This window comes from Mytilus californianus, unplaced genomic scaffold, assembly GCF_021869535.1.
Source record: "Mytilus californianus isolate M0D057914Y unplaced genomic scaffold, xbMytCali1.0.p SCAF_12, whole genome shotgun sequence".
Classification (NCBI taxonomy): Eukaryota; Metazoa; Mollusca; class Bivalvia; order Mytilida; family Mytilidae; genus Mytilus; species Mytilus californianus.
The window spans coordinates 14058899-14086788 of record NW_026262604.1 but is presented as its reverse complement, the minus strand read 5'-3'; the positions used below and the strand labels follow the sequence as shown (position 1 = coordinate 14086788).

Sequence of the window (27890 nt, the reverse complement as noted above, 5' to 3'; positions counted from 1 at the left end):
GATTACATATTGTCAAGTAGGGGATCTTATTTATCTGCCGGAACAATATAATATTACTCAATGTATTATAAAAACTTTTCGTATACACAAAGTGACTGTTATAACAAGTTACATATAACCTTAAGTTCAACTTCAAGAAGGCAAGTTTTATTCAAAATTGTACACGTATCATCTTTCTACGTGCATATTCGCAATCTATATTAACATTTTGTATTTTAACACGTGATATACCGGAAGTCACCTACTACTTATTATTACACTTTGGTTTCTGAAAATCGTCACTGAGCATTTAATCTAGCACATTAATTCTAGAGTTGTATTACAACTTCATCGAAAAGTAAATTGGCTAAATTAAGTTGGTTTAAATTTAATTTACATTACAAAAATGTCAGTATGAAAATTTGTTTTGCTAGTCTTAGTCAACAAAAACATCAAAAGCACTATGTTTTGTCTGAGTTGGACTTCTTTTACAACATTCAGGGTCGCCTTGCAAACGATCTCTTTTACTCACTTACGTGGAACAGTGGAATATTACAACTTCAGGAATCGGGTAAACACAATAACTGCATACCACCGTTTATTACCCTCTTTTGTTGCCTTGAAAATGACGGTATTTGATAAAAGTACGCGAATCAATAGATATCCAGATCTATATAAACATTAGCATGATTAGTACTTGTAAGTAAATAAATAAATAAATACATAAATAAATATATAAATAAATGAATGAATGAATGAATTAATGAATTAATGAATGAATGAATGAATGAATGAATGAACGAACGAACGAACGAACGAACGAACGAACGAACGAACGAACGAACGAACGAACGAACGAACAAACGAACGAACGAACGAATGAATGAATGAACAGAATGAATGAATGAATGAATGAATAAATGAATGAATGAATGAATGAATGATAGAAAAAATGATTGAACGAACGAACGAACGAACGAACGAACGAACGAACGAACGAACGAACGAACGAACAAACGAACGAACGAACGAATGAATGAATGAATGAACAGAATGAATGAATGAATGAATGAATAAATAAATAAATAAATAAATAAATAAATAAATAAATAAATAAATAAATAACAGATGTTTAAAAAGCTTTCTAAATGAAGTGCTTTTCCTTTTCTGAATATTGTTTTTCTACTTTATCTTAATTTGTCGAACATTTTGGATCAAATTATGGAAATAAGACAGTTTTAATTTACGTTCCAAAATAAACAATGACAATTGTCTCTAGTGATGAAAACTTCAATTTCCTTTTTGGGTCCATATTTTTTTTTAATAATTAACCTTTCTCACCTAATACAGTAAAACGTGCCTTTCCGCTACTTTTTATCATTCTACTTATATGGCATTTTCCAGAGTTAATCAAAGCTGTTATTGTTAATTACGGATATAATCAACAAAATTGATTTGTTTATGAGAAACATCTAACATATCAAAGGTTTTAATGCTTGTTGGGATATTCGTGAATTAATATGAAACGGTTCATACGTGACATCTTAATCAATATTGTCATCGATTGATGCGTTCAATCGTAATAATATTCATGTATTTCCCGTGTATTTATATTTTCATCAATTGTTGTGCCATCTTTATTTTGATATGCAATGCTTAAAGTGATAAATGTACTTACGCACTTAGTTCCAGGTCTACATCTATAAATTTGTGTCATTTTTTGCTTTTATTTAAAAAAAAGAAATGAATTGATTACAAATCTGATAACTACAATGTAGCAACGAAAGACCAAATGACAAAGATGTAAAACATTACAGATCACAGGATGACCTTCAAAATGAGCAAATGTTAAACACCATATAATGAATTGCCCCGAATGACAAAACCTGTGAAACATGTTATTAGAGAAAACCAACAGCCTCATTAATACTTCAGCAATAACCGGAAAACAGGTATGGCAGACAAAAACCATAAATTACCTGGCTCATGCTTGGAAAGGACACATTATGAATTTGGCGGGGATAAAAAAAACGTAACCTCAATCCTCCTCCCAAAACATGAAGTCAAGATATATATATGTTTAATTTTGCGTTTCAGGATGACTGTCAAGGAAAAGGAGGATTCCTTGTAAACATAGACAATGCTGTTGAAAATTGGTTCTTAAAAACATATATAAAATCCAGTGAGTTACATTTAAAATATTAGTGAAAAAACGCACTGCACCAGTAAACATTTGTATGAATATATGATTTTCTGCTTCAATCTAAAAAAGAAGATTTCATAACAGGGTATTGAACATAGTGAAATCATACAAAATACCTGCAAATCATCTTATCTATCAAAACATTTAGATAAAACCATTTTAAAACTTCAATCTAATGCAAGGAATTTCTTGTACTGAAAATGTAATATTGTGTTGGTACCAATGCGTGTGAACTTTTTTTTATAATGAGAAACGACCCATCTCTACGATCCTTGGGTTTCGTATTTTGACAAAAGGAGCGAGATTCCTTAATACTGATGAAGATACATTTCTTTAAAAAAAATAACTTTTATTCCCTGTAAAAACTGAAAATTTGCATTCCAGTCTCCTCCATAAATATTTCAAATAAAGAAGTGAATAAAGGTATTAATTTGAGAGTCGCTGATTTCAGCCATTTTGATAATCTGATGAAGCTCGTCTTTTGTTTGGACGCATCATGAAGAATATTTCTACATATTGGTCTGTTACAAAAATGGGCAAAGTAAAGTATAATGCATACTGTAAGAAACCTATAGAATCAAACAATTTGTAAATGTAGAAAGTCACTTTCAGCAAATTGTTTAAGAAAGGAATTCAAGCATAAATGACGTAACTCAACTGATAATCATTGAGTCAATAGACGGGTAGATTTAGGTGAATACGTTGCTGCTATTAATGATAAAATATAATAATTTGATCATTTCATCGATATTTTATGATAGCTCTCCTGATATTTGAGTTTCATTTTTATTTCATTTCAGACAGTCCAAATTCTGTTTGGATTGGAGCACACGATTCTATCCAAGAATCAAATTTCTTATGGGAATCAGACAATACAAATCTTACCTTCACAGACTGGAGTCCTAACGAACCTAACAATAACGGCAACGAGGATTGTGTACTAGTGATGAATGTGTATAACTACAGATGGAATGATTATCAATGTTCAAATAGAGAATCATATATTTGTGAGAAAAAGTCTTCACTCGCATTTGCATTTTAATAATATCCTAATAATACCGTATATATCATCACAGCAATATGTCAGTTATTTTACCAATATTTTTATGTGTATATTCTGTTTTAGCTTAAGACAAGAAATCCTAAGCGCATCAACTGGATGAAGAACTTCATGATAGATGCAGTTGAAGACTTTTGCAGAAAATGAGTAAAGCGCGATGCAGATAACGCAAAACAGAACACAATTATATGATGTAAGCTGTTCAGTCATTCATTCCGCAGAACATTTAAATATGCGATGAGTGATGAAAACACGGGTTTCTAACCCAATCAAAAAGCCCAGAGTTTTTAGGGCAAACGATACAGTTACAGGGGAGGTAATGACGTTGCTAACGTAAATTGTTATTTTCGCGACGTCAAACGTTGACTTATCGGGAAAAGATGCAGTTTTCGGCTGATTTTTATCATTCAAACTGATTTAACTTGAAAACGAGTTCATGGACCCCTCTTTTTTAAAATGACATTTGGTTTGATTACGTAAGAAGATTATGTGTACCAATTTTCATGAAAACGTAAATAGTGCAATTTTTTTAAATTTGATTAATATACAGCAAAAAATGACGGTTTTTTTCTACATTCATGAACATTTGAGAAATTTGAGTTATTTGTAAAAATAAAATGTACAAATTTATGCAATATTTATCGTTTAAAACAAAAAAGTTATGTATTTCTATCGAAAGGAAAAATATGTCCATAAATCCGTATTTTGAGGAAATATCTGGAATTTGAACCTCAATTTACTCAAAAAGTATCACATGAAGTGATATTTTTTTTTATTACATATTTGATTTAATCAGGTAAAAAATAGCCTACATGCAAATTTTTATCAAAATTTCAATATGGGATCAAAACTGTATCGTATGCCCTTAATATAGATGATTATCCTCTTTTGGCGACAAATTTGATTTCATTTTAGCTGACAGCAGTATTGATTTTATATAATACAAAAATCACATTTTGCAATATCCAACTAAAGACTTTAAAATTCATAGCAAAACTGTAAACTCCACATTTACCTCTTCATCGTTCACGAATGAGTGGATTTTTTTAGAAAATGATAAATCCGTTCTTCTCTCATTTTGCGTTAACATAAAAAGGACGATGCTAATCTTCCGTAATTAAACTGGATACCCAAAATCTAGAGAAATTTACATGAAGAACGATGTACGACTTAACATCTTTATAAAGTTCTTACAACAGTCTTTCTACAGTAAAAGATGGTCGTTGCAAATATTGTGATGGGGTATATTGCAGATCTACTCCAAATATTTGATCACAGTCTTTATAACTTTGCAGTCATATCAAATTTTTAATTTTTTCTACACTTTATACAAATATTTCAAATGCTCAATTGAATGATCGTCTATATGGTCTTGTTAAACATAGCTTTTCTACAAAAAATGGGAATTGTAGCTGCATATTCCTTGTTTACGTTGATGCAAAAATCTTAATTGGTGAAAAAGCCATACGTATTCCAACAACAAATACAGCGAATATGATATCATACAAATATAGGACATTTTAATCGACACGACAGCATATGTGTTTGTTCATTGATATTTTAACAGATAACAGACATTCGGTATTCTAATGGGTTTTGTGCACCATCCTGGTTGACTTGTTTTTGTTCTTATATAAAGCATAATTCATAGAAAACAGTCAAAGAAAAATGAATAGGAATTTTAAATTTTATTTTCAGATGTATGGGTAGCGTCGGTTCATTCTATAAGCCTCATTTCAGTGAGTGTTTATATTACATATATCAAAGTGGATTTAGGATTAGGGATACTACCGAAAATAGCAGGTCTGCTCCATATCTTGATGGATGAATTCAACCAAAAACATAATGTCAAACGTGCTGATTTCAACTTATTTCTCATTTTCAGCAGAAACATGTCCTCTACCCGATGTTCTATGACGTATAAACATTGAATACATAATGCTATGTTAACACTTAACTAACTGTAATGACAAGGATGTGTTCCATACAAAAAATTTGTTTCAACAGAGTTATAAGTAAGAATGACTAAAATCGACACTATATATGTTTCACCATCATCATCACGAACTGAACACTACGATGTGTCTGTGTCTAAACTCACTAGCGACATGTGTCCGTAGTGTCAGATTTTTAGATTCCAAAAATATCATCTGACTTGTAATTTAACCGATTGTGTCGTATTTCCAATTATTAAATTTTCATTGATTGTGCATTCGTATGGCCGGCAATGCATGCATAGAAAGATCTCGATTACTACGGGGTTCATGTAATTCGCTCAGTTTTTGTTAGATTCTTGTGTGTGTGTGTCTTCTTAATCTATTAAATTTTGAGATTTGAACATCGGTCAACTAGTGCTGCCTAAATATCTTCTTCATTGTGGCAATTTTAATACAACTGTCGATTAGAACCGGTAATATCTGTTTCTGTAGTTGAAACGATATTTTTCGTATGACATCAGAGTTTTGTTCTCAGAAGCGCAATTGTTGTCCAATTCAATCACGAGCTAGGATAAAATGTTCATTTTCTCTTAATTTACTGTTTATTAATAGGTAATGCAAGAGAGCACGATGCATTGATGTTTAATAAAAAATACATTATTTTAATAAAAGTTATTTACTGACTGGAAAAATACAGCTTTCTTATCATTGTCTGCCAGTTAGAAATTTTAATGATGAATTTCAATAAATGAGTTCAATGAAATGTATGGGAAAAACTCTGTTTCTAGCAATTGTCAATTATCATTTTCCAATGAAATGTCTTCTGCAGAGAAATGTTTGCCACTAAACTGAAGGTAACATAAATCAACCAATGTAAATTCTAAAATGCTTGTGAATAGTAAGAAATAAATTATTATAAAAGGGAAAATATAATAATATTACGTAAACTTTTATAATGGCGGCATATGTGTTTCACATCACAAATTCCGATCAACTTGTATATACATTTAAAAGAATGGTTGTATGTGTACTTGTTTAAATGAACGCGATACTAATTTGCCTGAACATCCAATCATTTTTTTAGTTCTGTGTAGCCTAAACAATAATGTATGATCTGATATATAAATTACTACTTGAGCAATGATGTAAGCAATTATGATAGCCCTTGCCAAAGAAAAAATGAGAATGTCGCAGAAAATGTTTTGATGTACATACTTCAGACGAAGAAAAGTATTCTATATATTGATTATTTTTTTAGCGACTTCATTTACTTGTTAGATACACCAAATAATTGTCCAAGTACTTCCTTCAAACAGAAAGAATGTGGCGCGGTTAAACATGTTTGTGAGCGCTGAACACCCCTTCTAATCGGGGACATCGCCTTAATTATACAACATAAGAACAAACTATACAAATCAGTTGCAAATGGATTAAGGCAGTATACCCGTTAAAATAACAAACAAAAAAACCCAAAATAACGAGAATAATACTAAAGACACAAAGTAATGAGTATTCGCCTGAAAGTGAGTTCAAAACCAGTTATAACTAATCACTCGATCATGTTTTCCAGAATATAGTATTTATAATACATATCAAACGGAGTTATTGCTAAGGCGTCATAACCAGTCTGAGAGTCGCATTGACTTGTGCAATGACAAAATATAAGAAAACATGGTGAAGGATTATGAGAACTCATAATTTTACGTATACATTAAGTATATAGTTATGTTTGAGTTTTTATAAGAAAGCAAAATCAATGTTACTACCGATTAAAACAATATTTAAATATTTCACCACGATGCTAAATTGATAAGCATAAAGAATAAGGTTATTTAAAGGATCAATCGGTTTCATGGATTTATTTAAACTTACGGTCTTTACAAACAACATCGACGTACAAATTGTGATTTGATATCCCGTTTTAATAAGATTTCTACAGGTGCAGCTTACTTTTGAAAAAAAGTCTATGAAAACATTTGGTAAAAATTTAAATTAATTTTTGCTCTAACTTTGCGACATTCTCATTTAATAGTTTACAAGATATACGTAAATTCCGTTCATTGAAACATGAAACGCGTTTACAGACACAGACATAGCGAACAAATTGTGAAATATAAACAACGTAAGAAGGGGGAAAAGAAACATCACCGTCCAAAAAAGAGAAAGCGAACTCGCCGAAATACATAAAGCGAGTAGAAGTAGAGATAGTTTAATGTCAACCTTTGTACTAGTGCAGCAGATTTGTATTTACATGGTTGTTGCAGTGATTTTTGTGTATTTTCTTATAAGAACATTTTCGATGAAAACATTCGTTACAAAGTGTCACTCATGGCATGTTAAAGATACATCGTAATATACAAGATGACAATACTTTCAGGCAAAGTTTACACTGCATTCAAATGGATTTGGTCGTAATTTTAGGTCCCGTTGATCATATAGCTCATCAAATGTTTTGATTTTTATATATCCGTGGCTGTCAAATATTTGGTTTCTAGCGTTTTGGATAAAGGTTGATCCCGATAAACTCGAACGCATACAATCTATACAGCGTTATTTTCATTTTATTTATAAAGATTTAGCTGATTTGTCCTTTAGCAAAAAAGTATCAATTTTTCATTGACATTGTACGCTTCAATAGTTTTTAAATGTGACTTCATAAACAAATAAAGCAAATTAAAATAATACGAGATGAAAGTCATATGTCAACGACCAAACTACTGGGGAGTTATCTCATCGGCAATCATACCACACCTTCTTTTTTTAATAAATTTTCAAATTACTTTTGTCAGTCCCGAAAAGATACGTAAATTTCTAATTATAAATTCTAGTCAAATTGCAGATGCATCCACATGATGTAGAAGTTAACAACTATAGGTCAACGTGTGGCCTTCAACAATGATCAAAACCCATACCGTACAGTAAGCTTTAAAAGGTCTTGAAATGACAAATGTAAAGCAATTCAAACGAGAAAACTGACGGCCTAATGTATGTGCGAAACAACAAACGAAAAACAAACATGTTGTCTATTATCATTTTTATATATTTTTCATTTAATCATCGAAACTTATAAATATATATCAAACATTCGCACAGCGTACAATGATCAGGGAATTAATAAATCTAGAAGACAGGTTTTCCAATGCATTTACAATAATTGTTTGTAATTTAATTTTTATTACTATTGTAAAAAATTTCAGTTTTTTGTATGAGGCCTTTATTGTCTTCTTAAAAATTGATTACGTTTTGCATCTACATTAGGGTTACCAATTATAAACATTTTGTAAATAGGTATCGGTATAATGATACTCATGTTTATCTTTTTAAGTTTCCCAATCATTATGATTATTTTAAGAATTGAATGCTTATTTTTATAATGAAATTAGGGTTTGAGGTTGTTTCGGATTGCACAGAAAAAAATGTTCGTGTTACCGCTCTTTGTGTATACGACGTCACTGCTTGTCTGACGTTACCTTCTGTTTAGTTCTAATACAAGTTTCATTACAATCAGACGTCTTTCTTACTTAGCCTTATTTGTGTCCGATACAACCATTCAACGATAGGGGTATACATTTGTTGACCGAAGCACATTTTTTATGAAGCACAGAAACGCTTCATTCTAAAAATGTGCACACGAGTTTACAACCCTACAAAATTATAAAAAGAGGCATTCAATTCTGATAATTTATAATCTTATGCTACAACCATGAAATAAGAGTTATGATATCAAGCTTTTCGTTTGTTTTTTTACGCATTGTTCTAGCATTGTCACTGATAGCACGTGCAGTAAAATCTGTTAAAATAAAATTTGATATCATAGTGTCTCAAGATTGCTGTAAGGCAATCAATATAACGGATTGTAATGAAACAGTAATAGTATGTAATTATTTATAAATATAACATACATTGGAATTTGAATAATATAAAAAAAAAACTGACATATTCTTATTTATTTCAATCATTCAAATACAGAAACAATGGCTATCCGACAAATAGACTATGTGCTAATGATTTCATTGAGGACTTGGTGTCAAACAGTAGCAATATCTAACCATTGCTAGAAAGTGAAAACAACACTTAAGTAAACTGATGTGATGTGTTCGGAACGATTTTCATGTAATAGACAAAAAATAGTAAAAATAAAAATCCGTTTAACAGACGTTCATATCTGGTGGTTTGTCTCGAAATAATTTAGATACCACTTGAGAAAGTACAAAGTGTTTGTGTTTGAGTGTCTTTGCGACTGGTAGACGGGGTGTCAGGAACATCTTAGCTGTTTTTACAATGATCAATGTACCAAAAAATTTAATTACTTTGGTCACACGTATGCTTTGTTCATACTAATAATTATATTAACAAGTTTAATTCATATTTTGTCTAATTGCAATCAAAATCAGTTAATAGCGGTAACGTCGACTATATCACAGCGTGGATGGTTGAACGTATTCCGTTGTTGTTTTGTTTTTACATTTATGGATATTTAAGAATTTGAATATAATTAGAGAAATTTTATTATGAATTTGAAAACTTTTAAGAAACTAAGGGTTCAAATCCCCTAAGTCAGAGTTGACTTTTGGTGGATTTGGCTATTATGTTAGGTCCTTTTTGGTCATCTAGCTTTTTACCTGTTTCGGTTCTTATGCATCCTTGGCTTTGAAATATTCGACTTTGAGCGTTCCTGATGAAGGTAAATCCAGAAAAGCTCATGTCGAACGCCTCACATTCTTAAAGTGTTTTTTTATAAATTTTGTATGTAATTGCAGGATAATCTTATCGAACAAAAAATAAATTCCTTATTGATTACATTTGCATTTACAGAATTGTACCATATGCCATCAATTTTTCATGTCGAAAAACACAAAAATATTACGCGATATGAATACAATGGAATTCAATGTCCTGGATCGTAGACGATGCTTTTTTGGTTTTAGATTTTCAAGTGTCTTTTGATGAAGTAATGTGTATGTAAGAAAGAAAAAAGTAACTAAAATGCGGTTACTATTGTTTTGGTAGCTTGTGTCTTCGACTTTTTAGGTAATGTTTTTTATAGTGCTTAGTGTCGATCTAATGAGCCTTTTTTCAACTGATTTTTTTTAATTTGTGTTAATGTTGTGCTGTTACACCACTGTCTCGTATAAGGGAGCAAGGTGAGCGTTCATAAACTTGATGAAGCATGATACATGCATTCTGTTTTTGCCAGTCAGGTGGTCGTTTATAGCTTACTATACGGTATAAACTAGATTCTAAATTATGACCAAATTTTTTGGTTTTGAAATATACATTTTTTTTAAATTTGGTTTGAGCGTTCTTGATGGAGGTAAATCTAGGACGTATCAAATGTACAAAAGATTTTTTTTTTTTTCATATACTAGCAATGGATTTAAAGCACTGTTAGTTCGTGAAGGTGTCTTTGACTCAGTAATCAGGGCGTCAGTACTGGCATGATTTATAAATTGGCTTTTCTTAAATTATCCATTATCAAATAAATTAAAACATTGGAAACTACGGTCCGAAATCACAAAGGCAATCATGATCTTATAATATTTTTATATTCTTTTTAAGTCTGTTTTAGTTTTAATGCTCCTTCTTTTTTAGACATCCATATATCATTGGTTTTCAGTAATTAAGGGTTGAAAGTTCGTGATGATTGTAAACCCAGAGTAGAGCTTCGAACGAACAACACTTCAAACAGATGAAGCGGAACTGTTTTTAAAGTATTCATTCAAGGAAATGCACCTTTTAAGACTACAATTAATATTCACTCAAGAATGTATTACACACAATGTAAGTATGAGGATCTTGATCAATTTTACAGAAAAAAAAATAATTGGTAAAAAGGTCAAAATAAAAGGCAATCAAAATTAAGAATAGAGTCAAATAGGCAAAACAAATAAAAAAAAGAGAATATCGGGGTGTTGAAATATAAAGAATATAAAATGATGTTACAATAAATAAAGAATACAGGAAAATGGTATACAACTTTAAAGATTAAAGAATTGAAGGACCCCCTTCCCAGACCCTAAGTATGTGTCATCTGACATAAAGATTTGTTAAATGTTTTGTATCATGTAAACATGTTAAAGCCTAACAGGTTATTTAAATATAGTTGAAACTCTTAAGGAATATTTCTTCACGTCACTGTATTTTTAGTTCATTCTAAAGGAAATATTTAGTTCAAAATGGGTGACGTTGATAACGTATATGAACAACGAATAGAAGACCAGAATGCAGCAAACCACGAATATAGTATTCCAACTAATGTATGGAAAAATAAACTTGCCGACCTTTACAAAGCAAGAAGGAAAAGAGATAAATTATTTGTGCTCTTGATTGTAATGCAGTTGATTTGTTTATCAGTGGCAGTTGCATTCATTGTCATGCATTTCAATGGTAAGGATATTTCAATCTTTAACTTATTTTCAATTTATGGGAACACATTTATTGTTTCAAAGTTTCAAACATGTTTATAAACCAGTTGGCTGAAAACAGAACATGGTAGATAAAATAACAATATATGGAAAGACAATCGTATAGCTGACAGGCTACTCATCCAAATACAGAGAAACAAATAATATAAAAGTTGTACTGTTTTCAATTGAATAGAAATGAAAATGAACCTTATTGCAAATGATTTTATCATAGCCATAGTTATGAATATATCGATTTTTGTAGTAAAGTTTTCTCTGAAATTAATTTATTTTAAAAGATATCTTATTTTAAATACAACATAATAGATCTTTGGGAATACCTATGTTTCCGACGTTTTTAAAAGCATACACTTACTTCTATACGTTAGGTCAAACGTAACTTTTCACTTTACACTTCCAGTTTTTGTTATTGTATTTTCATACACTTCTTACAGTGATGCAAACAATAACCATTTATTCTACTGAAGGTAAGATTTCAACATATATGAATTTAAAAAACAAGTAACTTATTGGTGCACGCACCAAATGTTTGGATCGGAAACTACTTTTTTAAGACGGTGTATAAAAAGGATAGGATTTGTTTGAAGGTCATGGATGCCACCATAACAACCCTTTGGAAATAAATTTGGCAAAAGCAAATAAAGGTTTGCATTTCTTTGAATAACAAAACGATTTTGTTTTTCATTAATAAAGGGGCTTAATTCTGTAACAACAAATAACCCACAACCCAAATTTGACCTCTCTCTGTATGTTATATTCCTAATCATTGTGACATTTGCTTCTTTTTTTTAAGAGTGAATGTGAAGACAAGTTTACATCTTCATTACTATGGACTAGGCATATACATGTCAAAATAGTTACAGTAAATTAATGTGTGTACACCTGTGTTAATTATATTATTATGTTAAGTGTTGTATGTATGATGTGGTTCAGGTGTTAATATTATTTCTACTTATCATGTGAAATGTAAGTATAAGTGTTTAATTTAGGATTGGGTGCTGTCAAACTCTTCATGATTCACTTCGTCAAGTCACACGATAGTAAGTTACATAGTATTCGAGAAATAAAGCATAAAACTTGACCAGGTTAAAGAAAACACAAAGAAAGACAAACCAACATATTGATAGGGTCGGTTGTTTTTCGACCCCTCAAGAGACCGATCTCATACAAAGTAACATGATTGTAGCCAACCTAGTATTTGATAAATAAACTTGACCAACATTTGTACATACCTTAAACTTAACCAAGGGTATCAACTATGAGGTTTGGATCATGTTAGTTGGTACATGATGCACCTAAATACCAAGTACCATGGATGTATCTGTTCCTGCAAACTAATTTTAAACATGAACTCAGAGGGTATCTAAATATTCCGCATATACTCAATAAAAGTGTATTACTGATGTTTGCTGCTTGTGAGACATTAAATGTTTCATTTAAGTAGAGTTATGTTTATTTAATTTCGAATTGAGAATATTAATGGTTTTAAGAGACTACTGGCGTGTAGTAGCCATTCGGTTTTTGGTGTACATGTATAATATTATTTGGAAAATTTAAACAATATATATGTGGTTAAGATCAAACAATTGATATATAAGTGTAAACACATCGTTTTTTGTGTGTGTGAGGAGTATACTTATGTTTCAGTATATAATTTAGTTCTAAATAATAACTATTTATAATTTGGTTTCAAAATGTGCTACATTTAACTTCTTAATATGCTATTTTGAATTAAAAAAAGCTATCAAATAAAATCGCAATGGTTGATTTAAAGAAAAAGATTAACCTGTGAGTTTATCATCAATTAAGTCAGATGATACCGTGATGATGTTTAAAGAGCCCACGAATGGAGATGCCCTCATTAAAGGTTATCAATATAAAACAGTTACTTATTTAGATCTTTTAAATTGTTTTTTGGGTTCTATTATTGATACTTTTTTTTAAGAAATGAATGAAAAAATAACTTTATATTTAGGCTTTACAATTATGAACACTTTTGGTCCTACACCATCATGTCGATAGTTGACATGCTCTACGCTTAAGTAACTGCAAGTTCGGATATACATGTAAATGTATTGGTTGAATATTTTATATCAAATTGTAGGAGAACATGGACAAAAGGGAGAAAAAGGAAGCCCAGGAGAACCAGGTACAAAGTAGTTATCCGCCATTTTAGATTTCGAGTGTAGTGCATTGTTCGTACTCTCAAAAAAGTGAATTCTTATCGACGTCCTACATGCATCCTGTCCATACTTATACTTTGGCATTTTTCGACTTTTGGCATGTATATTGTTCTTTTTTGTTTAGGCATAACAATGTTATTCTCCTTAAAAGATTAACATAACTTATTTATTTTCTATATTACATTTATCTATGCAAAACCTTGAATTAAAGAAAAGATACCTTTGGTTTAGGTTATTAAGTTTTCATAATTCGAGAACAAAAATATATGATCTATGCTTAAGGAATCACAAGTTCTGATATAAATGTATTGGTTGAATATTTCATATTATATTGTAGGAGAACAAGGAAGACAAGGAGAATCAGGTACACACTTATGTTCCGCAATTTTAGATTTCGAAGGAAGTTCACTGTTCGACCCCCACAAATATTTATTCTAAGTGTCGTTGAAATCCTATTAGAGGTCGTTTTTTTATATATAATTTTTAATTTTAATGGCTTTGTACTGATAGACGAGCTCCTTCAAATCATCGATGTACGTGCGCGTAGATTTTACAAAAGAAGTAATAGAAGATCTCTTATTCATTCAATGGTTACAACTTTGACGATACTCGACTTCTAGTCGGTCTTTGTAAATTAAATTTCAACAGCGTTGTTCAGGAGCAAACTTATCAAGATGAATGTGTCTCCCTTGTTGTCTCTGGCCAATGCGCACATGTCAACGAATTTTGGTGTATAAGTTTCATTCATAGCACTGACAATCAATTGACATTCATTGTACTTATGTCGGGCGGGTTTGTGATGCTATAGATTATTGACTTGTTGATCCGATCGATGATATTTTTTTTTCTTATAATTTATAAGCTTAACCGTACCTTGTTTCACATGAAAGATCTGACGATGCCACACACATTGTTTTTTTAACGTAGGATCGAGCTCGTCGAGCATGTTCTTTTTGCACATTTAATTACGACTGTCCGTGTCGGAGGTAACGTTGATTTGCCGCCAGATCTATTGATCAGCATCGACCAAGGTCAAAGTGTTCCTTCTGCGTTCAGAAGTTAACGTTATCGTCCCAGGTCCGTAAAGTGCTAATCTTGTTGGTGCATCTCTACGGGCAAACTATTGAACACCTTATTCATGAAACCGCTGCCAGTAGTGGCAAACAAATTGTACTTGAAACCGCAAACGATGGACGTTCCAATACTTCGTCGCCGGTCGTTGATGGTCACATTCTCTCGAACGCATCTTTTCTTTACCAACATTTCAAGCAGTAGAACATCCTTTTTTTATATTAGATAGTTGTCAGAGGTAATCTGCAGAACACTTAATCCAGTTATACAGGGAGATGACTGCTTACCTATGAAGTAGATTTTCAAAACTTGTAGTTTTTTGCGACCATTGTTTCCAAAGACAACGTGCCAGGTTTCTTGAGACAAACGCATGTGCCTGGACGTGAATGGAAACCAATCGAACAGTGCAGATAATTCTGCTGTTAATGAGGAACAGAAACTATCATCAGCATATACAGCATTGATGTTGATAATGATATATGGTAAGCTGACATGAAAAACAGGCTTGATGTAATTATTCAACAAACACAATGTAGAGTAATGAAAATCAGAGGACATCAATCCATCAACCAACGTCAACCAAACCAAACCTCAGCAGGAGGGCGCGGTATTCAGAGCTGAACTACTAGAGACCATAAATGCTAGGGGCCTCAGCAGAAACGTCATTAATGTTGGGGCAGTCAATAGCGATTACGCGTTAAACACGTTCAACACCTTTCAAAGCGATCCATACCGTTCAAAATCATTCAACAGCGTTCAACATAGAGCGTAACATAACTTTCAACAGCGCTCATTACCGTTCAACGTTATGGAGTGTTTAACATGATTTGTTATGTTCAGTAACATCAACAGCATAACATGATATACATACAATGAGGTTTGTAAAGAGAACTGATCCTAAGCAGAAGGAATCGCTAGTATAGGTGATGCATGAGACAAAGGAAGACATTCAAGCAATCTAAGTAAGTTGCAACACCGTCTATACAAACAAGAATAGCCGAGATCTCTCCAAAGTGTTCCAAACCCGTGGTTGACGCTCAAAATTAGACGTCTTCTCAGATAAAAAGAAAGAAATATAGGACATTCCAACAATGCTACCATATATCATGCCTGCGTTTTTCTCGCTGAGGAGTTAGTCCTGTAGATTGGTGACAGCATTGTGAGTTTGATCATAAAAGCACAAAACGTGGCATGGTAGTAGTGTTCGGTGTTTTAAACAATGACCTACCTTGAAATTTCAATATGGCGGCTTTTTTCAAGATGACGACCACAAAATATCAAAATCAACAGATACCACTAATACGAGGTCAAATGTGGCATGGTAGTAGTGCTGGGTGTTTCGAACAATATAAGCTTTGAACCATATTTGAAATTTCAATATTACGGATTTGTCCAAGATGGCCGCCATAACAATATCAAAATCAACAAACATCCCTTTTATAAGGTTACAAAGTTCGTTTTAACGTACCTTCAGTTAAACTAAGTGTCCTTTCATGCCAAGTGTATGCCACATTAATATACTAAAACCAAACATCAAAAAATTTGCGAGGAAAATATAGTAAAACGTAATTACGGTTACATGCTTGCAGAACAGTAGTCTACAACGAGGGGTCACGTATAGACACTGGTGTTATTCTAATATGTAATCTATACTTAATTAGAATGTGTAATTCTCGACGCGAACAGTTTTGCTTATGATCAACTGGATGAGGACATAGTAAGGATCTACAAGTTTGCATTCCTGCAGTAAACTCAGTCTTGCCAGGTCATTACCAAGGCAGGTTCTTGCTTCGTCACTTAAATGATTATTGTGGTGTAGCAATTAAATGGTAACGCCAACAATCTGCATGTATGGTAGAGAGGCAACGCATGCGGGTAGTTCACAAACATTATGGAAACAAGGTATATATTCAAAGGAACCTTAAAGATAAGATATAGACAAACGTCCTTTCCACAATCATTAAAACCATTAGTTGATAATCGGTCGGCCAAATATTCAGATCAGTCGATGTATTCCATTGAGGCAAACACGACGCTAACCATTTCGAATTTACTTCTGTTTTGTTGCTGTATTCTCATTTCATATTACATTCAACTGAACTTGAACCATCTATTAATGTATATAGACCTACTGTATGCTAGGACCAGAAAAGGAGGTTCTTAGTGACAAAAAGTACAGTTTATATTTGTCGTTCATTTATGAACCAATTATCCATGTATCTACAGTACTAGAAGATTTCATCTATGAAACATTCAGCATTAAATATTTGGTTTCTCCCGCGAAATCTGATTGTTTTACAACAGCAGTCGTGGACAATATTGACAACAAGACTAGAAAGCGTTACATAGTGCGATGATTTCAATATATCAACACTTTCTTAATCTAAATTTGTAAATTTGTGATAACCCTAAGCTTGTGCTTTGAAATATATCCATTTACCTTAAATTCTCTAATACTTTAACCAACATATCATTCGACAGCACAACTGTTCGTATTATTCCTATAACTTAATATAATTTTATATGTATATTTAACAATTCTTACTATAGAATAAGATATGCATATATCCATAATACTAACAAAATGCTTGATTATTTCATAAACATGCGTTTCATACTTAAAATTGAGAATGGAAATGAGGAATATGTCAAAGAGACAACAACCCGACCAAAGAGCAGAAGGCCACCAATGGGTCTTCAATGCAGCGAAAAAATCCCGCACCCGGAGGTGGTTCTCAGCTGGCCCCTAAATAAAATCGTGTGCTAGTTCAGTGAAAATGGACGTCACACTAAACTCCAAAACATATAATTGAACTAAAATTAAAAAACATACTAGACTAACAAAGACCAGAAACTTCTGACTTGGAACAGGCGCAAAAATGCGGCGGGATTATACATGTTTTGTGAGATCTCAACCCTCCCCATATACCTCCAGCCAATGTAGAATAAAGAAACACATAGCAATACGCACAGTAACACTCAGTTTAAAAAAAGTCCGAGTCCGATGTCAGAATAGGTAACAAAAGAAACTAAGCAAACTGAGAATGATACATAAATGAACAAAAGACTACTAGCAGTTACTGACATGCCAGCTCCAGACCTCTATAAAACTGATTGAAAGATTATGTCTTCATCATATGAAATTCAAGTACAATCCCTCCCGTTAAGGGGTTAAGTATCATACCATCATAAAATATATGAGAAGAACATAACCCGTATCATGCCAACAACTGGTTTTAGAATAAATGTGTTTATTTCCGATGCAAAGACCCTATGAGTGAATCAATATTAATACCAAAATATGCAATTCTTAATGACTTGACAACAGTATCGTAACTATATCTATTCCGAATAAGTCTGTTTAAAGGTTTGGTTAGCTTTTGAGATGAATGCCGACATTTTTGTTCTTTGTAAAGAATATTACCATAAAATATTGGATGTGAAATACCTGAACGTATAAGATGTCTGCATATTGATTTATATTTACGAATGATGTCCTTGTACCTTTATGAAGAGCCAGGACAAATGGTTGCCCGGCTTTATCTATCCGTTCGCATTGGCCAATGTTTCCGGTAGAGATTAAATCTGTCACAACCATTCGACATTCCATTAAATATAATCTAGCAATGTGTTTTTTTTCCCAGACATATATCAATTATCACTTGTTATCAGTCGTTTTTTGCTTTCGCAAAATGGTAACAGATTCCTGTGTGATTGGTTAGAAAACAGGGGCTTGACAAGTGTTAAATCAAGGAAACATAGGACTTCAAAAATAGCAGATTATATTTTAGAGTCTCTCAAGCATTTTAAACAAGACATTGTCATAAGGTTGCAGCAAGTGTATTTATCATTCATATGCAAAGATCCTGACATAATTTCTTTGCAGGAACACCACCCTGGTGAGAACGATGTAACATTTAAAGAATGCAGTAATAAGAGGGAATTTGATACTCCAATCATTGTCACATTAACGTATAATGTCTGTTTTGGGTTGCTCACCAATTTTGTCAATACTAGTATAACAGAACTATAAACAACTGCCATACAAGTGGCAGTTTTAGCTAGCTATAAAACCATGTTTAACCCATCATTTTCTTCGGAAAATGCCTGTTTCAAGTCCAGAATATGGCAGTTGTATTTAACTTGTTCCGTTGACTGATGGCTTTTGATTTTTTTTCAGTTTTTATGGACTTCCCCCCTTTTGCATTTGCCTTGGAGTTCATATTTTTGTTATATCGTCTTGACCACAACTGGTCTGCAACATTAAAGATTGAACTGGATATTATGATGTGAGATCATCAAGAGAATGTTCCATCTTGGTGTTTAGATATTCCATTATATTGTTAATACATTGGTTCTTTGCATTTTTCCATCCAAATTAAGGCTTCTAGTACGCGATATCATGCCAATTAACTATACAGTTCAAGTGTTACAAACGTAATTTGAAAAGGGTAAATGTAGATCCAGCCGATGAGTAAAATTACACATTTTTAATTAAAGTTGGGCAATCCGCTTGAAAAGACTAAATGAGCAACATGATGAAAATACTGTTGTAAAAATATCTTGTTGTTTTGATGATAAAAAAGATGGAGAAAATACTTAGTTGGCACTTAAAAACCAATAACACAATGAAAACAAAACGACAAAAGAACTAACACATGTCAAAAAATCACAAGGCAAACATCTAAAAATTTAACAACACGAACCAAGGTATTATTTCAGGTGATGAAGAAGGGTAAACAGTTCCTGTTCCACATCGACAATTGCCCCGGTGCTCTTGTTTAAATACATTGATGAGTCATTTCCAGTAATAAGGCATGTATCATACAATAGTGGATTTATAAATGTCTCTTTTCTAACCCTTGCTATCACAAAATTTAAAAAATGTACGAAAACCATCGGTACTTGTAAATTATATAAAACGTGACCAAATGTTAACGTTTTAAATGAAATTAGGTTTCCCATGCTTGTACGATGGATAAACAAGACATTCACTGGTGAAGAACAGACGTTGAAAAATAAAAGAGCAAATAATACAACATTGAAATCATAAACACAAGCCCCTTTTCATCAAAACTAGGGGTCAACGCAGGTGTTCCTGAAAGGTGAGTAGTCTCTGGCCAACTGGTAGCACTTGTGCTGTTACTCGTTGCAAGTGGAAATTCGGTGTTAAGTCGTATTTGTTAATTATCTTGATGTTACAAACGAGGAAAGAGAAAAAATGCGACAAACACAAGTGGAGCATATCCATAGTTATTTGTGACTCAGATGGTACTTGACGGTCAAACTAATCCCATTTGCGTCCTAAAACAGTCAAATGTTTCCATTTTGTGGAACCCTTGATTGAATTGTCTTGCAAGCAGCAACCATGTCTCAATGATACGCAATCCCCAGAAATCGTATGAACTGCAAAGTGCAATTCAATAGAACAAAGCCTTTTTTTCCGTTTTGTTCGTTTTTTACTTATTGGCGGCCGTTTTGAAAATTTCCACCAATTTGAAAAAAAAATATTATTTACTTTCGTTTATATATGGTTGTTCTAGTACAAACGGGTGAACAGACTTACTGACGAATTGATGAATGGACGCACGAACCGAAAAACATATCGTCGTTCTACTATCGTGTAAAGGACCAATAAATCTTATATTTTTATTAACGACCTCGCATTTCACATGTATTAACAAAATATAAGCAACTGTGTAATATTTAAGTCGACATGAGTCATCACTCTTTGGAAAATTATGATAAAAGTTCATAATCGGCGTTTCGTAAGTATTTTTCGTAGGGAATGGGACTTCTATTCTACATGTATATATGCTGGTAATAATATATTAATATTTTCGTTTTAAAAAATCAGGCCAAAATAACATGTACGTCCAATAGAACAATAATAATAAGATAATATTCGAAATAAAATATTCTTCGTACTTTTATGTATTTCAATATAGTAATTCTATTTTTCAAAATCCCATCATATAATACTAAGAAAATTAGTCGATTAACTTACAACATTATAGAATTTCATAAGTATGTATCAAGTTAAGGATTATCCTAATATTTTGATTTTTGTCCTATTTGATTCGACTTGTAAAAGATATGTTTTATAATTGTCAACCACATGTGCCCGTAAACCGTTGAAGAGACGATTTATACTTGTGACGAACAGTGAAGAACACACGAGAGTAGCTTTCTTGTAAGCAGAAACCCTCTAACAATAAAATCCTAATAAGAAACGCAATTCCTTAAGTATAATATCAACCGATAATTGTATACTTACGAGGAAAGTGTCACTGGAATGTTTTTTATTCTCTTGCAGTTAAACAACTGACTTGTTCGGATGGATGGGAACAGTTTATGGGCAGTTGTTATTACTTTCAATTCAGATACAAAAAGACATGGCATGCGGCAATGGTAAGTCTAATGGTGCTGCAAATCGAATAAATATATCATAGCATGGGCCAAACAATCAAAGTGAAATATTACAACCAAAGTATCAAAGACTTAAGAACATTTTTAGTCAACAACATCGCTTGAAAACAATGAAAACAGCCCGTTATACATTTCTTAAAGGGGAGAATATACCAAGGGGGAAATCAAACACCAGTCAGAGAAAAACAGAAAAAAACACCACTCCCATAACTACTACTCAGAAAATCAAAGATCGAGCAACATGAACATCAGCAATAATTTTTGCAATCTAATGTGTTCCGGAGGGTTAGTAGTCTCCGCTGCACTAGCGTGTTGCTTGTGGGAAATAAACAATATGTGATGAGTCCCATGAAATTGTTTCGACAAGTGAAATATATCCGTGGTAATAGATCGGTTATACAGAAATGCAATGAAGGTCAACCAATCATTATTGCTTCTGTAAGATAATTGCAACTTTACCATGAAGAACCATTGGTTCAATATGTACACTCCAGAAACAGCAACCTCGTTTAGGTATAAATTGTAACAATTTTGTAAAAAGGATCATTCCTATAAATGCACGTTCAATTTATTTAATGCATGTATGTTCATTGGAAAAAGTCACGTTTATTTCCCTAATAATTCTGAGTACCTTTTTGAATTCAAATATCATTTATCAACTTTAAAAAACTAAAAACATACATTTCACCAATTTATATACATCAGATGTCTGAATAGTTGAGTGTTGACAACTGTTGCATCCCATCCACATATTAGAAGCTTTCCTTCTCAACAGGATCATTTGGTTATGAATTGTCATTGATATTATGATCATTATAAATTAACTTTTTAGAAAACTTTGAAATTTTTCAAAATACTACTGATTTTTGACCCAGGAATATATTACCTTAGCGTTTTTTGGCAAAAACTTACTTAATTTTGAGTCCTCGATGCTTTTCAACTTCTATAAAAACTATTGTTCTTTGCCTTTTAAACTTTTTTTATTCGAGCTTCACTGATGAGTTCATTGGGTATCAATAAGAACATTTTTTTTTGTAAAGAGGATCATTCCTATACATGCATGTATGCACATTGAAAAAGTCACTTTTGTTTCCTTGATAATTCTGAGTTCGTTTTTAAATTTGAATATCATTTATCGACTTTAAAAACTAGAAACATACCTTTTAAATTGTATACATCAGATATATGATTAGTTGAAAATTCACATATGTTGCATCCCATCCATATATCATAAGCATTCCTACTAAACAGAATTATTTGAATACAGATCTACATATAAAGTCAGACATTTCAACCATTTAGATGGTTCTGTGGTAGCAACTTATACATGTTTATCTGCTTGCAACGTTAAGGACTGCATGCTTAATTATATGCAAATATTTAATTGAGGTGGAATCATTAACGTCAATAGTTCATGCGTCAGAGAATAAATCGAGGAGAACCGACGATCAGTCCAAGGATTAAGATACGAGTGATATGAAAACAAAATATTTTTTTTATCGCTCGGTTGAATTCATTTTCTTTCAAAAAGCCATATTGACCACTCATTTATTTTCTTTTTCGATTGAAAGAGTCCACAAAACTAGTAATTAATAAGGAGTATAACTAGCTTATTTCTTTTTTATGTGATGTGCTAATTGAAAGTGAAATAATCTTGTCGAGTAAAAGATTGTTTTTCTTCAAACGCATGTACGAAACTCATTTCATTTTAAATTTTCAATATAACCTAACTATCTCATTTTTTAATATATATCATGTTTATCAATGTGTATTAAGACATATGTTTTTGCTTAAAGTGTATGTAGCGGTACTTCCACTGACTTAGTAGATATGTAACCGCACTGAATTAGCTTTGCTAGCGGAATACCTCTTTATCTCTGTTGGTATAGCGATCACTTTCTGTACCAGGTGTCCCGGGTTGACACCCGACCGGTATAGGGGAACTTTGAAGACAAATCAGGCTCTGTTATTATACTGGGTACTCAAACAGATTAACCTGAAGAGAATAAAGAGATTGGTTTAGTTAAGAATGGGTTTGAAAGCGAATATCGCTTTGTATGGTATAAAGACTTGTTAAGGCCAGAAATCACCTTAAATTTGAAGTCAACATACAAATAGAAATGTCAACTAAACTGTTAAAATATCTGCATGTCCGATCCTAAAGTTTTTTCTTTATCCGGAATTCTTCCCTTAACTGTAACGGAATTCAACGGAATATTTATTTGTCCAATTATTTCACGAACTAGCATGATGTTGTTAACGTAAATAAAAGTGTCAATCCAACAACTCCAGAGATCATCTGAGAATATTTATGTATTTCTGAATATTAGTACATTTCAGCGTCTGTATATATAGTTACAATGGAAACTTCTAGAACACTATAGAATGGGAACTTCTAGAACACTATAGAAGGGAAACTTCTAGAACTCTTTATAAGTTTATGATCATTCTGGAATTAGTATGTAAGTCAAATAGAAAGTTCTAATCATTCAATCAGTAACTACGATTGTTCCAGTGATTTCCAAACTGCACAATAACATTATTTTGTAAACAACTATAAGTAGGTCACAGCCCAATTATGTAACCATCTGAGCTGTGTCAGATAGAAATCGACCTTATGCAAGTGTACGTATACATGTACATGTATAAGACTTAAATTGATTTTGGAACATTCAAATACGAAATAAAAGATAAATTTTTGTCTGTTTTGTAGATTTTTCTTATAACAGCTTTCAAACAGTTACAGACTTTCAATAGAGATTTTTTCAACCCAAAATAGGTTAACAGATGTATTGATATTGATTTGCATCAGGTCGATTTCTATCCGACGCAGCTCATCTTATAAGGCCACACAAAACAAATCAGGCCAAGGTTAATAGTTACAGTAATTACAATCTGATAACAGACTATTGAGATGGGAAATGTAGGGGTGCTTTCCCTTACTAAGTAGATGAATAATCGCTTTCCACTAGTTGTGCAAGTGAAGATCTCATTTCGCACAGTGTTCAGATCAACGATCTACAGTGCCATGGGTCTTGGGTTGGACTTTTTTTTTTGGAGATACTGTTATAAGACAAATCCTTCTCTACGTAACATAAAAAATACAATCAGAGGTTTGTTATATTGAGTATCACATGTTAGTTTATCGTTGAGCGTATCGATACAAGACATCACATACAAATATCTAAAGTGATTTTTTTGTTCATGTTTATCCATTGTTACTCCCTATTTATCTGTTTTCAGGTGATGTTTTATACATGAAAATAACTCTTTATGAGTTTAGTATGTATAAAGCCTTTTTTGGATTAGGTACAATCGAACTGTAAACTGGAAAGCCAAAGATGTATAAGTACTTCTTAGGAAGAAAGATAAGCAGCTAGCAATATCCTTTAACTGTACGTACCGCTATAGATGATGTTCTCTCACTAAACAATACAAATTTGGTGACTATGTTGAACGAATCTATCCCATCGAACTAGAGATAAAGAATACTACAGAAACAGTTAAGTCTGCCTCATATCTTGACTTACATCTAGAAATTGACAATGAGGGTCGGTTGAAAACAAAACTTTACGACAAAAGAGATGATTTCAGCTTTCCAATTGTGAACTTTCTATTTCTATGTAGCAACATTTCAGCAGCGCCTGCATACAGAGTATATATCTCCCAATTGATACGATATTCCCGGGCTTGTATTTCCTATCATGATTTTCTTGATAGAGGATTGCTGCTCACAAGGAAGCTATTAAACCAAGAGTTCCAAATGGTGAAGCTGAAATCATCCCTTCGTAAATTTTACAGACGCCATCACGAGTTGGTTGACCGTTATGGAATAACCGTTTCACAGATGATATCGGATATGTATGTTCCTTATGTCGTAACAACAGTACCCTTCCCTTTTCACGAATATGACCTACCGAATTAGACTATTTACCGGATTCGTAAAAAACATGAGCAACACGACGGGTGCCACATGTGGATCAGGATCTGCATACCCTTCCGGAGCACCTGAGATCATCCCCAGTTTTTGGTGGGGTTCGTGTTGCTCAGTCTTTAGTTTTCTATGTTGTGTCATCTGTACTTTTATTTGTCTGTTTGTCTTTTTATTTTTGGCCATGGCGTTGTCAGTTTGTTTTCGATCTATGAGTTTGACTGTTCCTCTGGTATCTTTCGTCCCTCTTTTACTTCACTACGCCAGGAAGTATATACAACAGGGGACATAAAAAGAATATTTATATCAAATCAATCTAAGGCCCAACTTCCCCAATGGAGTTGAAACTTTAGTTTCTTAATGATTGATAAACTTATCAACTGATAATTTGAGACATATAAGACCATGCTCGACAAGAATGAAGATAAAAAGCTAAATTCACTATTTATTTATTGGTTAAAATATGACATTGAACTAGTTTTCAGCAAAGATCGATATTTTGTGTCGGTTGTCCTTTTATTTGTTTTTAGTTTAGTTCCGATATAATGAGTCATGCCCTTTCCATTTTATGTTTACATTTTGTCCTCACATTGTGTTGATTCATCACTTTCACAGGTTCGGGTTGGGATTATCGCTCACAAACATGATAACTCCGATACATTCGTTATGTGCCTGGTCAAAGCCTGTTCACCAAAATTGTTTTTCGTTCATAAGGATTAATCAGGCAGTTGCTTTTTCTATTACATTGTCTAACATTCCGGGGCATATTATAGCTTATTATACGTTATTGGTTTTGTTCATTGTTCTAGGCCGTACCGATAACCTATAATCCTTATATCTGTGTACTTTGGTCTATGGTTAGTTGTCTCATTGGCAGTGATACATATATTTTTTGGTATCTATAAGTACTTAAATACTAGGGAACATATAGCATTTTCAGATAGTAAAATCAAAAATAATATCTTGTTTTAAAGACATCTGGATTAGATATTGTCAAATAGGGGGTCTTAATATTCTGTGGGAACAATACACTAGTACTCAATGGTGTAATAACTCTCTTGAATTATTAAAAAAGTGTGCGTATGCACTAACTGACCGTTATGACAAACCATTATAACCTAAAGTTCAACTTCAAGAGAACCAGGTTTATCCAAAATTGTACACGTATCACCTTTCTACGTGCCAATTCTCAACCTATTTTAACATCTTGTAGTTTGACACATGATGTCCCGATAGTCACTCACAACTATAAATAGCACTCTGAATTCTAAAAATCGTCACTGAGCATTTAATGTAGCACATTAACCATAGAGTTGTATTAAAACTTCTTGGACAAGTAAATGTGGGTTGAAATTTTAGTAAAAAAAAAAACAGCAAAAGCACTATGATTTTGTCTGAGTTGGACTTCTTTTACATCAAAATAAGGACCGAATGATTCAGGCTCTCCTTCGAAACGATCTCTTTTACTCGCTTACGTATAGCAGTTGTATATTACAACTTCATGAATCGGGGAAATATCATATCTTATCACCGTTTATTTCTATGCTTTGTTGACCATAAATTAAGAAATGGCGGCATAGAATATAATTATGCAAAATAATAGATATCCACATTGTATGTTTAAATAAACAGACTTATTCGGAAAGGATATGGTTACGATACTGTTGTTAAGTCATTAAGGATTGCATATTTTGGTATTAATATTGATTCACTCATAGGGTCTTTGAATCGGAAATAAACACATTTATTCTAAAAGCAGTTGTTGGCATGATACGGGTTATGTTCTTCTCATATATTTTATGATGGTATGATACTAAACCCCTAACGGGAGGGATTGTACTTGATTTTCATATGATGAAGATATAATCTTTCAATCATTTTAACTGAGGTTTGGAGCTGGCATGTCAGTAACTGCTAGTAGTCCTTTGTTCATTTATGTATCATTGTCATTTTGCTTAGTTTCTTTTGTTACCTATTCTGATATCGGACTCGGACTTCTTTTAAACTGAGTTTTACTGTGCATATTGCTATGTGTTTCTTTTTTTCTACATTGACTAGAGGTATAGGGGGAGGGTTGAGATCTCACAAAACATGTTTAATCCCGCCGCATTTTTGCGCCTGTCCCAAGTCAGGAGTCTCTGGCCTTTGTTAGTCTTGTATGTTTTTTAATTTTAGTTCATTTATATGTTTTGGAGTTTAGTGTGACGTCCATTTTTTACTGAACTAGCACACAATTTTAATTAGGGGCCAGCTGAGGACATCATCCGGGTGCGGGATTTTCTCGCTGCATTGAAGATCTGTTGGTGGCCTTCGGCTGTGGTCTGCTCTTTGGTCGGGTTGTTGTCTCTTTGACATATTCCCCATTTCCATAATCAATTTTGATAGTACGTGTAAATAAATAGATAAATTGATAAATAGAAAAAAAAATAAATCAATAAGTAAATAAATAAATAAATTAATAAATTAATAAATAGATAAATGAATGAATGAATGAATGAATGAATGAATTAAATAATTAATTAACTAATTCATTTATACATTCATTCATTCATTAATTTATCTATTAATTTATGTATTCATTCATTTGAATAACTAATTAATACTAGATAAATAAATACATAAATGAATAAATGAATAAATAAATAAACACATAAATAAATTAACGCATAAAT

General features: G+C 32.4%; 1 protein-coding gene across 2 annotated transcripts in view; it reads left to right on the top strand.

Moving 5' to 3' along the window:
- The window catches only part of LOC127721418 (perlucin-like protein), a 67432-nt gene that overhangs the window by 34066 nt on the left and 5476 nt on the right, over positions 1 to 27890 (top strand). Inside the window, exons 1-4 of one of the 2 annotated variants that reach the window (XM_052228140.1) lie at positions 11316 to 11566; positions 13709 to 13753; positions 14125 to 14151; positions 21175 to 21269. In XM_052228140.1, the coding sequence (XP_052084100.1) occupies positions 11356 to 11566; positions 13709 to 13753; positions 14125 to 14151; positions 21175 to 21269 (378 nt within the window). In that variant the 5' untranslated portion in view covers positions 11316 to 11355. Of the gene's footprint in view, positions 1 to 11315; positions 11567 to 13708; positions 13754 to 14124; positions 14152 to 21174; positions 21270 to 27890 lie in introns of those variants that run through there. The other variant, XM_052228141.1, reaches the window with a different exon arrangement.